Below are 16,232 nucleotides of genomic sequence, written 5' to 3' on the forward strand. Positions count from 1 at the left end.
TCTTTCTTTCTTTCTTTCTTTCTTTCTTTCTTTCTTTCTTTCTTTCTTTTTCTATGTTATAAAAAGCTTGATCAGTACTCTTGTCAGCCCTTCCATAAAAGTTTGGTAGAATGGAACAGTAATCACATCTCGTCCTTCTCTTCTTAGGGAGACTTTTTATTGCTCCTTCAGTCTCCTTGTGTGTTATGACTTGTTTAAGTTGTTTGTGTTTTCGTGATTTAACTCTGGCAGGTCATATGTGTTTCATAATTTATCAAGTTCTTCCAGATTATCAAGATTTCTGGGCTATAAAAGTATCCCCTAACAGTTGTACACTTCATTAGAGAACTCTCTATTTGTACTATTTTGGGTCTTTTTTTTTCTTTTTTGTTAGGAATCAGTCTCATGTATCTATTGACTGTGTTGTGCTTGCTTGATTGTATGCATTGCTCTTTACATCTATATTTCATTAGTCTCTGCCATAAAGCTATGACAGTGGCTCACACCTTTAACCCCAGGGCTTGGGAGGCCAGCCTGGTCCACAGCGAGCGTTCAAGGACAGCCAGGACTACATAGAGAAACCCAGTCTCGAAAACCAAACCAAACCAAACCAAACCAAACCAAACCAAACCAAAACAAAACAAAACAAAACAAAAGACAGAACGCTCTGCCATAATATTTTTATTGTTGCTGCCGACTGCTTTTGAAGTTCCCTTGTTACTTTTCTAAGACTTTTAAGCACATGGCTGGCTATTGGAGACCTTTGGTTTTTTTATTAGTTTTATTCATTTTATTTGATGTGTCATTGTTTTGCCTACATGTATTTATGTGCATCCTTCGTGTGCTCGGTCCCAGAAAAAGCCAGAAGAAGGCATTGGCACCCCTGTATGAATGGTTGTGAACATCCATACAGGTGCTGAGAAACAAACACGGGTCCTCTGCCAGAGTGGCTCGTGCCCTTAACTGCTGAGCCGTATTTACTTTAAAATATTAGATCTATTAATTTTATTTCATGTGTGTAAGTGTTTTCCCGGTATGTAGGTGTACTGTGTGTAATCTTGGTACCCACAAAGGTCAGAAGAGGCAGTAGATTCACTAGAACCAGAGTCATAGATGGTTGTGAACCGTGACGTGAGTGCTGGGAATTGAACCTGGGCCCTCTGTGAGAGCAAAAAGTGATCTTATCAACTGAGCCATCTCTCCAGGTCCATTTTCACTTTTTCACGCAAACATTCAGTTACATATGTTTCTTTTAGAACTCACTTAGACATACCCTCAAAGGTCTGGAGAGTTGTGCTTTCATTTTCAATTGGCTCAAGGCTTTAAACACTTGGCTCACTAATTTTTTTCAGTTAACCACTGGTCATTCAGGCAGACACAGGAATTGAAAAAAAGCTGTTAACGTAAGTTATCTTTAAGTTGATATTCATGTGAGTATCATTATATAAGATAAATTTCTTTTTTTTAAAACTCTCTTAAATGATAATTTAGTTCTTTTCATAATGCAGATGCCAAAATATTCCGGTTTATACAAAAGCAAAATAACAAAAAAACCAAAAACATTTCTTAATATCAAAATATAAAGAAGTTTAAAAAACAGCAAACAAATACGAATAAAACAACTAGCAGGCTGGGTATGTTGGTGCATGCTTTTCATTCCAGAACTTGGGAACAGAGGCAGGTGGATCTGAGTTCAAGACATCTTCCACTGAATTTTTCAAAGTAAGAGCTTTAAAATTAAAAACAAAACAAAACAAAAACATCTCTATCATATTTAATTAAGCTGTTCTGGAATTTCAGTGAAGTTTCGTTAGTGATTATAGCACTTAAAAATAGCAATTTCTATAACATAAATGACATATTAGCAAAAATCTCATGCACGGAGAGGATTAAGCTGGAACCATAGGCTGAAGAATTATAATGTGCATAATCATGGTACCATAGTTATATTCAATAAGTATAAATGTAATATTTGCTTAAGTATGATGGAAGCTAATTTCATGGATACTTACAGTTCCAGGGCGAGGATACGGAATTCTACCTTGGTAGGATATCAGCTGGTGATTGGGCCCTTCTTTGTGGGCAAAAGGCCCATTGAATACCGTCTGTATATCAGATAAATGATACACACACACTGCCGAGCCTTTAAAAACAGAGCTGAAAATGAAAGCAAAGATTCTGTTTTATTTTTCTTTAAATATGGTACAAATGCCTGAGTGAGATGGCTGGTGGGTAACCATACCGCCCATCAAGTCCCACAAGATGGCTTGGACTCCGCTGTCACACAACATGAAAACAGGAAGCCAATGTCCACATGTCGTCCTCTGACCTCTCATGTGTGTTGTGGCACACATGTACACACACAACCACACACACACACACACACACACACACACACATATAAAACATAAAATGGATAAAGAAGCATGTCATAAAAGTACATAGTGCACATAAATAATGTTTAAATAAGAAGCTGATATTTACCATAGAAAGTTAAATGCTTTTGTGCACTTAGAAAAAAAAATGTAATCCTATCCAGTTATTTTGAAATAAGGCATAGCTACATAAAGCATTACTATATTTAATTACTTCACACAGGGAATAGACAGTAATAAGCTACAGTAAAGTTTTTAACATTTCCAGAAAAAATGGAATGATGGTATTTCCAATTAGTTTATTTCAGCAGCAGCAAACATTTAGTAATGATTGTCTAAAAACGTGAATTTGAGCACTCTGGCTAGGAAAGCAGATCACTGCCTTGCTCACTCAGCAATGAAGACGTTTCCTCCTGCAGCAGATGGGAATGAATACAGAGACCCACAGGCAAATATTATGCTGAGTGAAAGCCCTTGGAACACTTTGTCCAAAGCAAGATATCTCCATCAAATCTCTCCCTTATGGGGCTCAGGGAATCTAGTGGTAGATGAAAGAGAATAAGAGCCGGAAGGGCAAGGGGAATACCAGGAAAGCAAGGCCCATGTGTGCTTTAAGATTATTAAACTCACAGAGAATGAGGCCTGGGGCTGCATCAGATGGGGAGCAAGAGCTGAAAGTAGTAAACCTCCACTCTTTTCCCCAGCCCCAAAGCTATCTCCAATTGAAAACCACTTGCAAATGAAAATTTAGTTTACTCTACAAAAGTTTCACTGACGAAACAAACGACTTTCAAGAGCAGGCAGCATCCCCAGTGGTAGATGGCCAACAGAAAGCAAGCTTTGTAGGTTCCTTGTTGTGTCGGGGCTTTTCCTTTCAAAAACCAAAATTTATTTTATTATTCTATATTTTCATATTGATTTACTTATATGTTCTTTCTCGTTTTTAATCCAACAGGTCCTTTGTTTACATAGTATGGCTTCCAGATTTATAACTTTTCTAAGATTCCTAAGTGTATAGTATGTGAGTGGCTTTGTGTTTCTTGTGTCTTCAATTGGGCTCTTTCCTTCAGTTTGTTTGTTTTGACGAATTCTGGTGAGTTACTTTTTGTTTCCTCGTATTATATTGTATTTTATTATTATCCCTTACAAACTTATTTGTTTTCTAATGAGAGAAAAAAGAAGCTGGATTTAGATTGGGGTGTGAGTGTGAGGGAGAATTTGAAGACGCAGAGGGAGAGAAACCATAATTAAGATATATGATGTGAGAAAAATAATCTATTTTTAGTAAATGAAAAAATAAAAACAAAAAATAAACAAAATATGAATTTTAATTCTAAACAACCATGAACAGCATTATGATTTCACTCTGAGATAACTCCCATTAACATGTGAATATTATGCCTTTTTATGGTAGTATTAAAATAACTCCAGTGTTCTTCCATGATTTTCTGATTAACAGTTGGCGAAGTCTATGCTGTCTTTATTTGTGTATTTTCCATTTTATTCACTCCATGAAAAATGGTCCAGAGATGAGGAGAGAGCGCAATCCATAAAGCACTGCCCATGCAAACATGAGAACCCAAGTTCAATCCCAGTACCCACGCAACAAACAACAAAAGCCATAATTAGTGAAGTGTGGCCATGACTCCATTGAACAGGAGGCATAGACAGGTAGATAACTGGGTCTCACCGCCCAGGCTATCCTGCCCTTTTGGTGAATCCAGGTCTCTGGAAGTGTGTGTCTCAAAAAAAAAAAAAAAAAAAAAAAAAAAAGTAAGATAATGCCTCCTGTGGCAGAACATCTGACTTTTTGTTTTCTGGCTTCCACACCCACACATTAACATAGCTTCATGGGTTCCCCCACCCCCATACACGTGAACTGACACCACACAGCATGCATGGGAAAACAGGCATGTGGGTACACTCATGTTCCCTCAAAGGATCTAAAACTATTTCAAATTTGTTTAAATCCTTAATAAAAATGATTCCCATTATTATTAGGACAGAATAATTGAGAATCATGTTTCTCTACTAAATAAGACTCCAAACTAGAAGCTTAATAGAAAAAGCTTTGCATGGAAATAAAGCTACATTATTAGCCATTAATAGCAGTAGTTATAAATGGTAATTTCTAATGTTTAATACTCAAGTTACTTTTTGACAAAGATAAACTAGAAAATATTTTACTAAAACCAATGTTATAGAAAATTTGATTATTTCGCTGTCCAATTCTTTTCCTTTCTGTTCCTTTCCTTTTTTTTTTTCAAGACACCGTTTCTCTGGGTAACAAGCCATGGCTGTCCTGCAACTGGTTTTGTATACCAGGCTGGCCTTGAATTCACAGAGATCTGCCTGCTTCTGCCTCCCAAGTGCTGGGGTCAAAGGCTTTCATAATACTTTCCCTACTGCAGTTCAGTTCTTGATGAACTGAAGTGAGAATAATCATTTGCTAGAACAGTAGCTAAAGCACAACATCAAGGACATCTGACGAGATGTCTTTCGGTGCAATCATAAATGATAGATAATCAATATTCTTGCCAATTTGCTTATTTTGAAAAACTCATCTAAATTTACAATTGCAATACATTTTATGATCTTTCCCCCCGCTTTCTGTGTCTTGTGTATGAGCAAGTGCACGTGTGTATATGTGTATACCTACTGTGTGCAGGTGTGTGCATTTATGCATGCAAATATCAAAGGATGACAACAGGCATCTTGTTCTTTCATTTCTGGCCATATTCCCTTAATTCAGGTCTCACAAAGAACCTAATGTTTGCTGTTTGGTGAAACTAGTTAGCCAGCAAGCTCCCCAGGCCCCACCTCTCTCTCTACATCCCAATGAACATAATAGCTATACTGCCACACTTGGCATTTGCATAGGTATCAGGGATCTAAGTAAGGGACTCATGAAAGCAAGACGTCTTTCTCAGGGAGGTGTCTCCCCAGGCTCTTACCACATTTAAAAGTCACTTAGAAAAGAATACTTTCAATCACTGTTTTGAAGTTTTCTGATAAATAAAAAGGAATCAATACACCCTACAGAATGGCCCAAGAGACATGGCTAGAGTACAAGGCTGAATTCACACTAACACTAGAGTACAAAACTAATCATCAGAAATGTACAAAGTAAAAATTGAGGATATGGGAAAAGTAGTGCAAAACTCAATAAAGTTGCCATTGGACTCCAAGTCAAACTAGAAAATACTAAACCTATTTTGAAATGCAAAAAAATTGTCATATGACAGAAAAATGGAACCAGTTCAGTTTTTATTAGAGGCTCATAGTCATCACTTTAGATTAGTGAAAAAAATGAAAGTTATTTCAATGTACCTTCAAACATTTTTTAAAGTTTTCCTGGTGCACATTTGTTATAAAATTTTAAATAATTAAGTGTGTATGCCTCCATGAATTGTAGGTATATACGTGTGCTACCCAAAATCGAGGAAAGAAACATATTCATCACTCACCAAAACCTAAGACTCTAAAGAGTTTATTAGATATATTACTCTTTAGTTTTTATATTTACATGAAATACTTCAAGCTTTTTACTTCTTCAATTTAACACATAGGTTTTTTTTTCTTCTTCTAGATAACTACATGGATTTGTTTAAGATGATCTTTGCAAACTATTTTGGAAACATTTGAGATCATATACATTTTAGTTTGGCAAAAATAAGTAAAATGGGAACGGACTAACAGAACAGTGGTAGCTGTTTAATAATTACCTTGACGTGGTAAAGATGCCATACACGAGGGTGGTCCTTGGATTGTCGGTTTCCAGCAGAAACACATCCTCTATACAAAGAAAGACAACATTCTCTTAAGTTTCCAAGATTTTAATAGCTTATTTTTAATTACTCTAAAACAATAATTTCAAATATAAAAAGTAGTTCTCAGGAAGGTATTTTTGAAAAGTACAACTTGGCATAATGTGATGGTAAGTGATTGGCAACTTAAATAAAATGTTAGCCTGGCACTGAGGGCATTTATGTAAACTGTATCTCTATGGAAATGAAGATGTATAAATACTAAGCAGAAAACACGATATAGTCTAATCCATAGACTAGAACTTTGAAAACCTTGATTTTTTTTCAAGGGTGAAGAGAAAACAAACCTTAACCGTAGAGTTCTTGGGAGGAATACCACATATGCTTTCCTGTTGCCTGCTTTTGTGTTTTCTCAAAATCCGTTTCTGATGATACACTAGTTTTAATTTAAAAATATGGCAACTCTCAATTTCCCTTTAACCTAAGATTTAAAGTTGCAATGATAAAGATAATCTGCACAGGGCCCTCCCTTCATAAGAACAAAACTTTACTTATGCTCATGCTCAAAATTGCCGGGACTACCTTACCTAACCATTCCTCTAACAAGACTTTACATCCTAAAGCAGATTCAGATGTATTTATAATACAATAAAGTAAAACATCAGTATTGAGCCCTGAAGAATCACAGACTACCTGATAGAAAAATGCCTTTTAAGGGGACCAACAGCCTCCTCTGGGTTTGTAACTTTTTAACCACTGAAATTTTGCATGTCATTATGGATATTTATTGCTTACCACAACATATGCCTCAAAGTCTGAGAAAAAAAAACTATATTATACATTTCAACGGATAATGTCTGAAAAAGAGTTATGTCTTAATAACTCTTAATTATCACAGTGTTATGATGTATAACAAAGTACTTCAACTACAGAGAGCTATTCCTTGCTGCACTATTAATCCTTATTTTATCTGGAGATCATAGTCCTTCTTTCACAGGAAGAATACTTAATCTGAATTAGCAAGAAGAAATAAGATGGAAGCATAACTCTTGTAATTTATAATTGAACACATTTTCTTAAACTTTATTAAATATCCTACTAAACACAGTGGTTATATAACTATATAAATATATCTGTGTGTATGTATGTTAAAGGAGAATATTACATAATAAAATAATTTTTAAAATATTTAAATTTTGATTTATTGCCAGGTGCAGTGGCACATGCCTGTAATCCCAGCAATCAGGGAAGCGGAGGCTGTTGGCTCTCTGTGAGATCGAGGCCAGCCTGGTCTACAAAGTGAGTCCAGGACAGCCAAGGCTACACAGAGAAACCCTGTCTTGAAAAACAAGAAAAAAAAAAGGACTTATTTAGATCAGGCTATTACAACTTTATATAATATAAATGCATTTATTAAAAAATAGAACAATCATGCATGTATATAAATTATTGAAGTCCTTCCAACCTACATTCATTCATGTTTTCAGTGCACTCAACGGTGAAAGAAATTACTTAAATATTTAAAGACACCAGTGAGCAGAGTAAATAGTCAGAGAAGACACATTCTCTCTGACACTTTGTTAAGACACCTGATACTCTTAACGTCCTTCCCAGACACAATGTTCACTCTCACATCCACGAACCTAATTCATCAAAATGAGTCTCTGGGCCATCTTCATCTGTGACTGAGCACACAAGTCTTGCCTTTAAGAATGTGGTCCACTTGTTGACAAGACTACGCTGTCCGCCAGTGTCATTCTGAAAGAATTTTATTAATACAATTTAGATGATTTGGAGATACACTTGTGTGCTAAAAATTCAACTAAACTCTTATTCATAATTTATTACAATCTGAAAATTAGAAAGGTTAATCATCAATAAAGAAAAGCTGGGATCTATAATATCTTATGATTAATCTTTTATAGTAGAATGTCAACTGGAATTGAACTGTGTGGAGATATAAATATATGGCTCAGATTTTTACAATATGTGACAGAAATATTCATGTTTTGAATATATAACTGTCTGCCCCTTGCTGAGGCAATTACTCATTTTCTTACATAAAAATAACATTTACTGTATACATTTGGCTTTCAGAGCTCACTATGTTCAGGAGAGTGGGTATGCCCGTATCAGATGGTGCCAGATAGTTCTATTTTATCTCCATTTCTCAGCATTTCCCCTCATCCTTAGCATTTCTGAGTGGATTGTATATTATATACATATTCATGGACAATAAACAGATCATCGCTTTTGATCTTTCGAATAGTCTACTGATGACTTTTGTTTTCCTCTGAGTCCAATAGCCTTTTTGTATCTGCTAACTTTGCTATGTTGAACCAAATTATTGAGAAACAGCTGAGTTCTAGTCAATAGAATATTGAAATATTTAAAGATAGATAGACATAGATATTTCAATAAATATATTTGATAAAATTATCATAAATAAACCAATGGAATGTATAAAGATCCCATAGAAGATTATATCATTGTTTTTATATGTACTGCTAATACAGTGATACTTTGCTCATTAAAATAATAAAAGCATATCTTGATTTTTCATAATTACATGTGGCTCCACCATAATTATGTTTTACTGATATTCAAATGTATCTTTTTTACAAGAATTATTTTGTTTCCTGTGGTAATATACAATTTCCCATTTGTTTCAATGCAGCACAGTTCAGAGTTGCAAAATTAGTTCTATGTTGAAAAAAAATTAAACAAAGTATTTTCCTAAATGCTTTTACTGAAATATGATATAATTATCTCACACAAACTGTAAAGGGCATTATTCACTAAAAAAAAATATCTTTTTCTATATTTTATTCAGTGATAATAGTAAATAATAAAAATGCTGAAATACTGAAAAACATTACATAATTTAGAGTCTTTCTTTAAATAGAAATTCCAGTGGCCTTACAGGACATATTCTCGCAATCATGGAATGAATCTGCTTTGTGCTCCTGTTGTTGTCGGTCAGTTTCTCTTTGAAGAAGAAATACACCTTGGCATCATTGGGATCAGTGCCATCTGGGATTACGTGTGCATCCACAAACATAGGTTCTGCAGAGGAAAGGCACTTACTGTGATCTCACGATAAAAACCTACCCGCTGCTCTTTAAAATAGGCGATAGATGCATTTCTTTCCCACCAGTGAATAATCCGCTGTTCATAGGCAAGATTTCAAGAAGCAATGATAAGAGATCAACATACCTCACAGAGAGTATCAAATGGGACAAATAGCTTTAGTTAAACAGACCAATGTTTGGTTTCTTCAATGGTTTGCTTCTCATGGAGAAGCAAACTGCTCAATTTTTTCAAAATTATTTTTTTATAATTTATTCATTTTATAACCTGATTGTAGTCCTCTCTCTCATCTCCTCCCAGTTCCACCCTTCCTCCCCATCCCCCTTATTTCCCTCCCCCATTTCTCAAAAAAGGGGAGCCCTCCTCTCCTACTATCTGACCTTAGCCTATCAAGTCCCATCAGGACTGCCTGTTTCCTCTTTCTCTGTGTTCTGGTAATGCCCCGTGGGGGAAGTGATCAAAGATCAGGCAACAGAGTCCATGTCAGAGACAGCCCCTGCTCCCCTTACTAGAGAACCCACATGAAGACTGAGCTACCTATAGGCTACATCTGAACAGGAGGTCTAGGTCCTCTTCATACATGGTTCTTTGTTAGTACATCAGTCTGCAGGTTCCCACGGGACCTGATTTGTTAGCTTTGTTGTTCTCCTTGTGGCGCTCCTGTTCCCTCCAAGTCTTTCTATCTCTCTTTTTTTTTTCCATAATATTCCCTGCACTCTGCCCAAAGTTTGGCTATGGGTCTAACATCTGCTTCCATACCCTGCTTGATAGAGTCTTTCAGAGGCCCTCTGTGGAAGGCTACTGACCTGTTCCTTGTCTTCTACTTCCGATATCTAACCTATTTGACCTTCTGAATGAGGATTAAGCCTCTTTCCTAGGATTTTCCTTTTTGTCTAGCTTCTTTAGGACTATAGATTTTAGTATGTTTATCCTATATTATATGGATAATATCTATCTATAAGTGAGTATATAGCATGTGAGTCTTTCTGCTACCTCACTCAGGATGATCTCTTCTAGTTCCATCCATTTGCCTTTAAATTTCATGATTTTCTTGTTTTTAGTTGCTGAGTAGATGTATTACACTGTGTAGATATTCTACAATTTTTATATCCATTTCTCCCTTGAGGGACACCTATATTGTTTCCAAAGTCTGAATATAATGACTACAGGTGCTATGAACATAGTTGAGCAAATGCCCTTGTGTGGTTGAGTATCTTTCAGATATATGCTCAGAAGTGGAATAGCTGGATCTTTAGGTAGCACTATTTCTAATTTTCTGAGAAAGTGCCAGATTGATTTCCAAAGTGGTTTAGGCAGGCCCCATGTCTAACAATAGATGGCCAACTACAAAATGAATTCAGTGGTATCTTTGGAGGGTCTTTTTCTCCTATTGCTAAGTCGGGGAGTTGTTTTGTTTTGTGTTATTTACGTTATAGGTCCTTTAGATATATATTATGTCTTTTGGTTTCATGTTTTTATGGCACTCCTGTGTGAGCAGATGTGTGTATCTCTGTGTTTCCATGAGTTTCTTATGCTTTTTCTTTGGATCTTTTCCATGACTGATTGTTTTGTCCTTTTCCAATTTGTTTGTTTTTATTGTAACTTACAGCATTTTGCTTTATTAATATTTCTTAGATGTCTTTGTCAGAGGGTGTGAATCTTGATGGGAGAAAAGATGGAGAGGAACTGAGAGGAGTTGAGGGAGGAGAAACTCTAATTAGAATATACTGTATACTATTTTCAATAAACGGAAACAAAACATAACTTTAATCAGGAAAGAATAATAAGGCAAGGAGGAAGAGAAGTAAGAAGAACAAGAAGAGGAGGAGGAGGAAGAGAGAACAAGAAATAACTGCTGATCGGGCATCAAAAACCTGACACTGTTTTTCCGTAAAACACAGCAAATTAAATTAAAAGGACACTTCCCAATGGGAAAAATATACTTGGTGCAGACATAGAGGGCTTCTTTATTTCAGGAACAATATAACTCTTAGAATATTTTATTTCTAGATGTACTGGCAGAATAATTTGAAGAAGAAAAACGACAATCATATGTTCCACCATCAATGAAATAAAAGGCTCAATTTTGATGATTCATGCTAACCTGCGTTATTAACTAAACGGGCAATTTAGAGTGAGCTTGCAAGTTTCCTGACGGCAGGATGGCAAGTATTTGGTGGCTTCTTCCTCCTCTACGTGACTGAAACTGATCAGAATCTTACAGGAAAATCAAATCAGCCTTATTTTAGGGTGTGAACTCCTTTTGACCCTGAGAAATTGAACCAACTAAACAGGATTAACAGAAAGTCATTGTAACATTGATTTCTATTTAATGTTAGTCAATTCCCGAATATTCTTTAATTTTGAGTCTTAGTGTTAACTAAAACAAAGAATTTATTCATATGAACCATCCATTATGCATTGTCATGAATTAGAAGAATTCCTTGATTTAGAATTATGGAAATGCAAAAGCAATTAAGAGAACTAAAGCCATATTTAACTGGGATATACTACCATTTAAGAAGTGGAGGTATGCATGATATGTATCGCTGACATTTGTACTCACCTAGTTCTTTGACTACTGTTTCATAATTAATAACAATTTGAATAAGGATATGGCTATTTATCTTAGATATTTGTCACCTAGTGTAGAGAATTATAACTATTTATGTCAAAGTCTGATACTTGAGATTTTAACTACTTTCCCTATTACCAGCACAGAATTAAATTCTAGTTTAAATAAAGCAAGATATCAAAGGGAGAAAACACAGTAAATGTTTTCTTACCACTCAGCCATTTTGAATTGTGTTGATCGGTTCGGACTGCGTTCCTCTTAGTTAAACTTCGAAAAATAGCAGCATCTGTTCCCATGAAATCTATGTACATTCCTGAGAAGAGTTCCTCATCTATGGAAAAAGAGAAATCCTAATGCCTTTTGAACTTATTTTAAAGTTCAAGGAGGTTTAACTTAATATTTCATCCTAATTAGGTTGGTATATGATTTAGTTTCTGTTCCCTACCAAATGTACAAAGAACTAATATTGATATGCTCTTATTGTGATGATTCTTTATTTTTCAAGCAAATCCAATAATTACTTGTTCTAATTTAAGCAAGTAAGCAACATACTTGGATTCAGGGCAACATCATTCAACACACGAATCTTAATATTTTCATTTATAAATGATAAGAAATGAGCTATGATCTTAATAGTACTCATCACATGATCAACTTCTAAGATTTTTATCTAAAAGACAGACATAATACTTATACTATTTTTATTGCTTGATGACACAGAAACTACATTAAATTATAAAATATATTATTGATGAACAAACTAGTCATTCAAAATCTACATTTTGATCTTTAGGGCTACAAGGTTCCTCATAACATAAACACAGCCTACTTTTTCGGCAGTGACTCTGGTAAAAAAAAAGTGATAGGAAAGAAACAATGTCTGAAATTAAACAGTTTGTTATACGTGCTCATTTCAATTAGTTTATACACATATATACAAATATATGATATACGTATCATTAGATATACGTGTCATTAGAAACTTACTCACTTTGAAGATTCATCTGAATTCTTATCCTTCGTAAGGAGCAGTAAACACTGACTTGGTGAGAAGTGATCTGACCACCTAGCTCTAAACAGCTGAACTATTTGAGGAAGAATCAGTTTCCTTGGGTTTGCCCCATTGACCTGAAGTACATCTGTGCTCTCGATTACTCTCAGATTTACCTTCTAGCTGTGGCCTTTTTTTGCAGGACTGGGCCATCTGAAATACTCTTTATAATACCTGCTGGACAGGACAGACTGCAGAATGAAGCATTTCTAAAATGAGTTCATCAGATTTTGAACTAGGCCCCTAGCAGTTACAGAGCAGGCATGACAGGCATCTTGTCACCCATTTCTCCTACCCAGGTGGGACACAAAGACCATGGCAACATTTGAGAGAGTGATAATAAAGATAAGAATGAAACTTTTGGGGGGGGAAGTTCAGCTGTTTAAACATTTGTTTGAATATCTGCTGTGTATATAGATTTCGCTAATAAGCCAATGTAATACAGAATTAATTCCCATTTTATAACTCATTAGTCATAAAACCATGGGTTGTAATCCCTACTGTGTAGTAACAGTGATGAGCACATCACTCAATTATAAACTCATATTTTGGCCTACAGCTTTCTAGCCTTATTGCATATAACACTATCAATTATATTTTAAGTCTTCCAAAAATCTTGCATGTGAAACTGATTTAATTTCTTGCTTCATATTCATAGCAGAGAGAAAAATTCCTGTTTCATTTTGTATAAATAATAAGTTCTTAAGTAATAACATTTTGGAAAGAATTTTGAGAGTTTTCAGGATTACTTTATAGGGTTATAAGCACATAAGCTTGTGCCTTTTGACTTTACTCAAATATGTTTTGCTCTATAACTGTAAAAAACTCATTCAAAAGGCTTCAAAAATCGTTTGAGAATTTTTAAAAATCATAACATCTGACTACTTTGTAGTCCTACATTAAGGACCCTAAGTAGTAAAAGACATTAGACGTGCTAGTAGATTAGAGGTTTTAAGTGGGTTGTAAAACACCAAGTTATTCAATTTTGTTATTTATTTTATTATCTATCTATCTATCCATCCATCTATCTATCTATCTATCTATCTATCTATCTATCTATCTATCTATATCTATTTATTTATTTATTTTGAGGCGGGGTTTCTCAGTGTAGCCTTGGCTGTCCGACTCATTTTTGTAGACCAGGCTGGACTCAAACTCACAGAGATCTGCCTGCCTCTGCCTCTCCAGTGCTGGGATTACAGGCATGCACCACCATGCCCAGATAACCAAGTTATTCTAATTCAGAACATTTCTTGGCATTTAACTGATAGAAGTATTTCAAACACCTGTATTATTTAGTGACTTCAACCAAATGGAAAGGGCAAACCTTATAACACAGTGAGAGTTATGAGAGGTTATTTTAGGGTGATAACCTTTTGGAGAGGCAAATAAGAACACACAAAGTTACATGATCTTCTCATGTACATATTTAAACATTTTAAATAAACTGACCCATGTGTGAGCTTTGTGTTCTTTACTATTTGAGCCCCTCCCTCTCTCATTTCCTACTTACTGATCATAACGGACACAGTGTTCACATTGGGGTTGAAAGAGCATCGTCCTTTTCCAGATTCACATTTAGAGTCAATCAGGAAAACTTGGTCCTTTGTATTAGAAAAAGGTATCAGATGATTAGTACAATGATAAGACAATAAGTACAATGAAACATAATTATAATTAATTTATTTTAAATGATTATTATTTAACAAAACAATCTATTTTCAAAAGTATTTTTCTACTTCTGTGTTTCCAACATGTTGTATTAACACTTAACTGTCCTGTAGGAAATTAGGCTCTGATCTCAGCAGGGCTAACTCTCATCCTCCTTTACAGCCCCCCAAAAATACTGATGATGGAAGCATGAGTTCTTCTTAAACCAATATCGTCAAAGGTCACTTGAAAATCTAAAACCATTATATATGTAATTAGAAACTTTAGCAGAGTTCAGGGAATTTTATGAAAGAAGGGGAAAATGAAAAGACTTGGAGGGGACAGGAGCTCCACAGGAGAGCAACAGAGACAAAAAAAAAAACTGAGCTCTTGGGGGGCACTGCAGAGAATGATACTCCAACTAAGGACAATGCATAGAGAGGACCTAAAACCCTGGCTCAGATGTAGCCCATAGACTCAGTATCCAAGTGGGATCTATAGTAAAGTGAGCAGGGTCATGAACTCAGTGACAGACTCTCGGATCACCTTACCCTTGGGGTGGGGGTGTAGCCTTGCCAGGTCACAGAGGAAGGCAAGGCAAACAGTCCTGATGAGACCTGATGGGTTAGTAAGGGGAGGAGGACCTCCCCTATCAGTGGACTATGGGAGGAGCATGGAGGGAGAAAAGAGAAGGAGGATGGATTGATAGGAGAGGGAGGGGACCACAGCTGGGATACAAATTGAATTAATTGAAAGAAATGATAATAATAATCTTTTTTTTTAAAAAAAGAAGTGTTTGTAGAACCCTATCCAAAGGAAAAGAAGTAATGACAACATAATAATCTATGCAATGATGACAATGTTTCTAAAATTAGCCTTTTTAAAATTAAAATTCTATGTTATAGGAGGGAGGGTGGGATTGGAAAGGGATGACTGAGGGGGCTACAGCTGGAATACAAAGTAAATAAACTGTAATTAACAAAACATGAATAATTTTTTAAAAACAAAAATTTCTGTTACTACTTAATTTTTGTGTAACAAAAATTATAATATTTAATTTTACAATATTTAAAATTATAACATTAAAATATCATGTATTCAACTATCTGTTTATTAAAAATTTTGGTCTACTTGATGATGAACTAAACACTGGTAATATAATAAACAAAATCTTGGTCATTGAATAATTTATATTCTAATGAGAATGATGGAAATTAAAGAAAACAAAATACAAACATAGGTTATATAATGCTCTGTTCATTGCTTAATAGAAAAAGAGTGCAGATAGATGAAATAGGAAAGACTTGAAATTATGAAGCAGTAAATTCAGTCTGTTATGTGGTGCTCAGTGAACAGCACTAAGGTAATCATTTTATAAAAGGGCATACTGGCATTTTCATATATCAACTTAGTACAAACTATTACTAAATTATAAGGGCAAAGAAAAATGAACACTTTTGTGGATTACATCAGATGATGGAGAACCTTAATTATCAAGTTAAAGTTTTTGAAAGCTATCCTGAATAAATATAGTCTCATAATATTTTTGAATGTAGAGATAAAGTGACCAGAACTCTGCTCCAGAAATGATTGATCATACTTCTGCTTTGGATGGTAATACTCCCCAAAGTCATAGACTGTCTAACACAAATCCCTGTAGCAGACATTAGAAACTTTTGTTCTTTCTTCCTTCCTTCCTTCCTTCCTTCCTTCCTTCCTTCCTTCCTTCCTTCCTTCCTTCCTTC

At 35.1% G+C, this 16,232-nt stretch overlaps 1 protein-coding gene across 1 annotated transcript in view; it reads right to left on the minus strand.

The window, feature by feature from the left end:
• Sema3c (semaphorin 3C) overlaps positions 1-16,232 on the minus strand; it is a 132,074-nt gene that overhangs the window by 20,648 nt on the left and 95,194 nt on the right. The window contains exons 6-11 of the mRNA XM_055612903.1: positions 14,351-14,441; positions 11,998-12,117; positions 9,045-9,187; positions 7,765-7,879; positions 6,080-6,149; positions 1,992-2,136 (exon numbers count right to left, since the gene is read on the minus strand). Of these exons, the coding sequence (XP_055468878.1) occupies positions 1,992-2,136; positions 6,080-6,149; positions 7,765-7,879; positions 9,045-9,187; positions 11,998-12,117; positions 14,351-14,441 (684 nt within the window). The remainder of the gene's footprint in view (positions 1-1,991; positions 2,137-6,079; positions 6,150-7,764; positions 7,880-9,044; positions 9,188-11,997; positions 12,118-14,350; positions 14,442-16,232) is intronic.

This window comes from Psammomys obesus, unplaced genomic scaffold (assembly GCF_907164565.1).
Source record: "Psammomys obesus unplaced genomic scaffold, mPsaObe1.curated_primary_1811, whole genome shotgun sequence".
NCBI classification, from domain to species: Eukaryota; Metazoa; Chordata; class Mammalia; order Rodentia; family Muridae; genus Psammomys; species Psammomys obesus.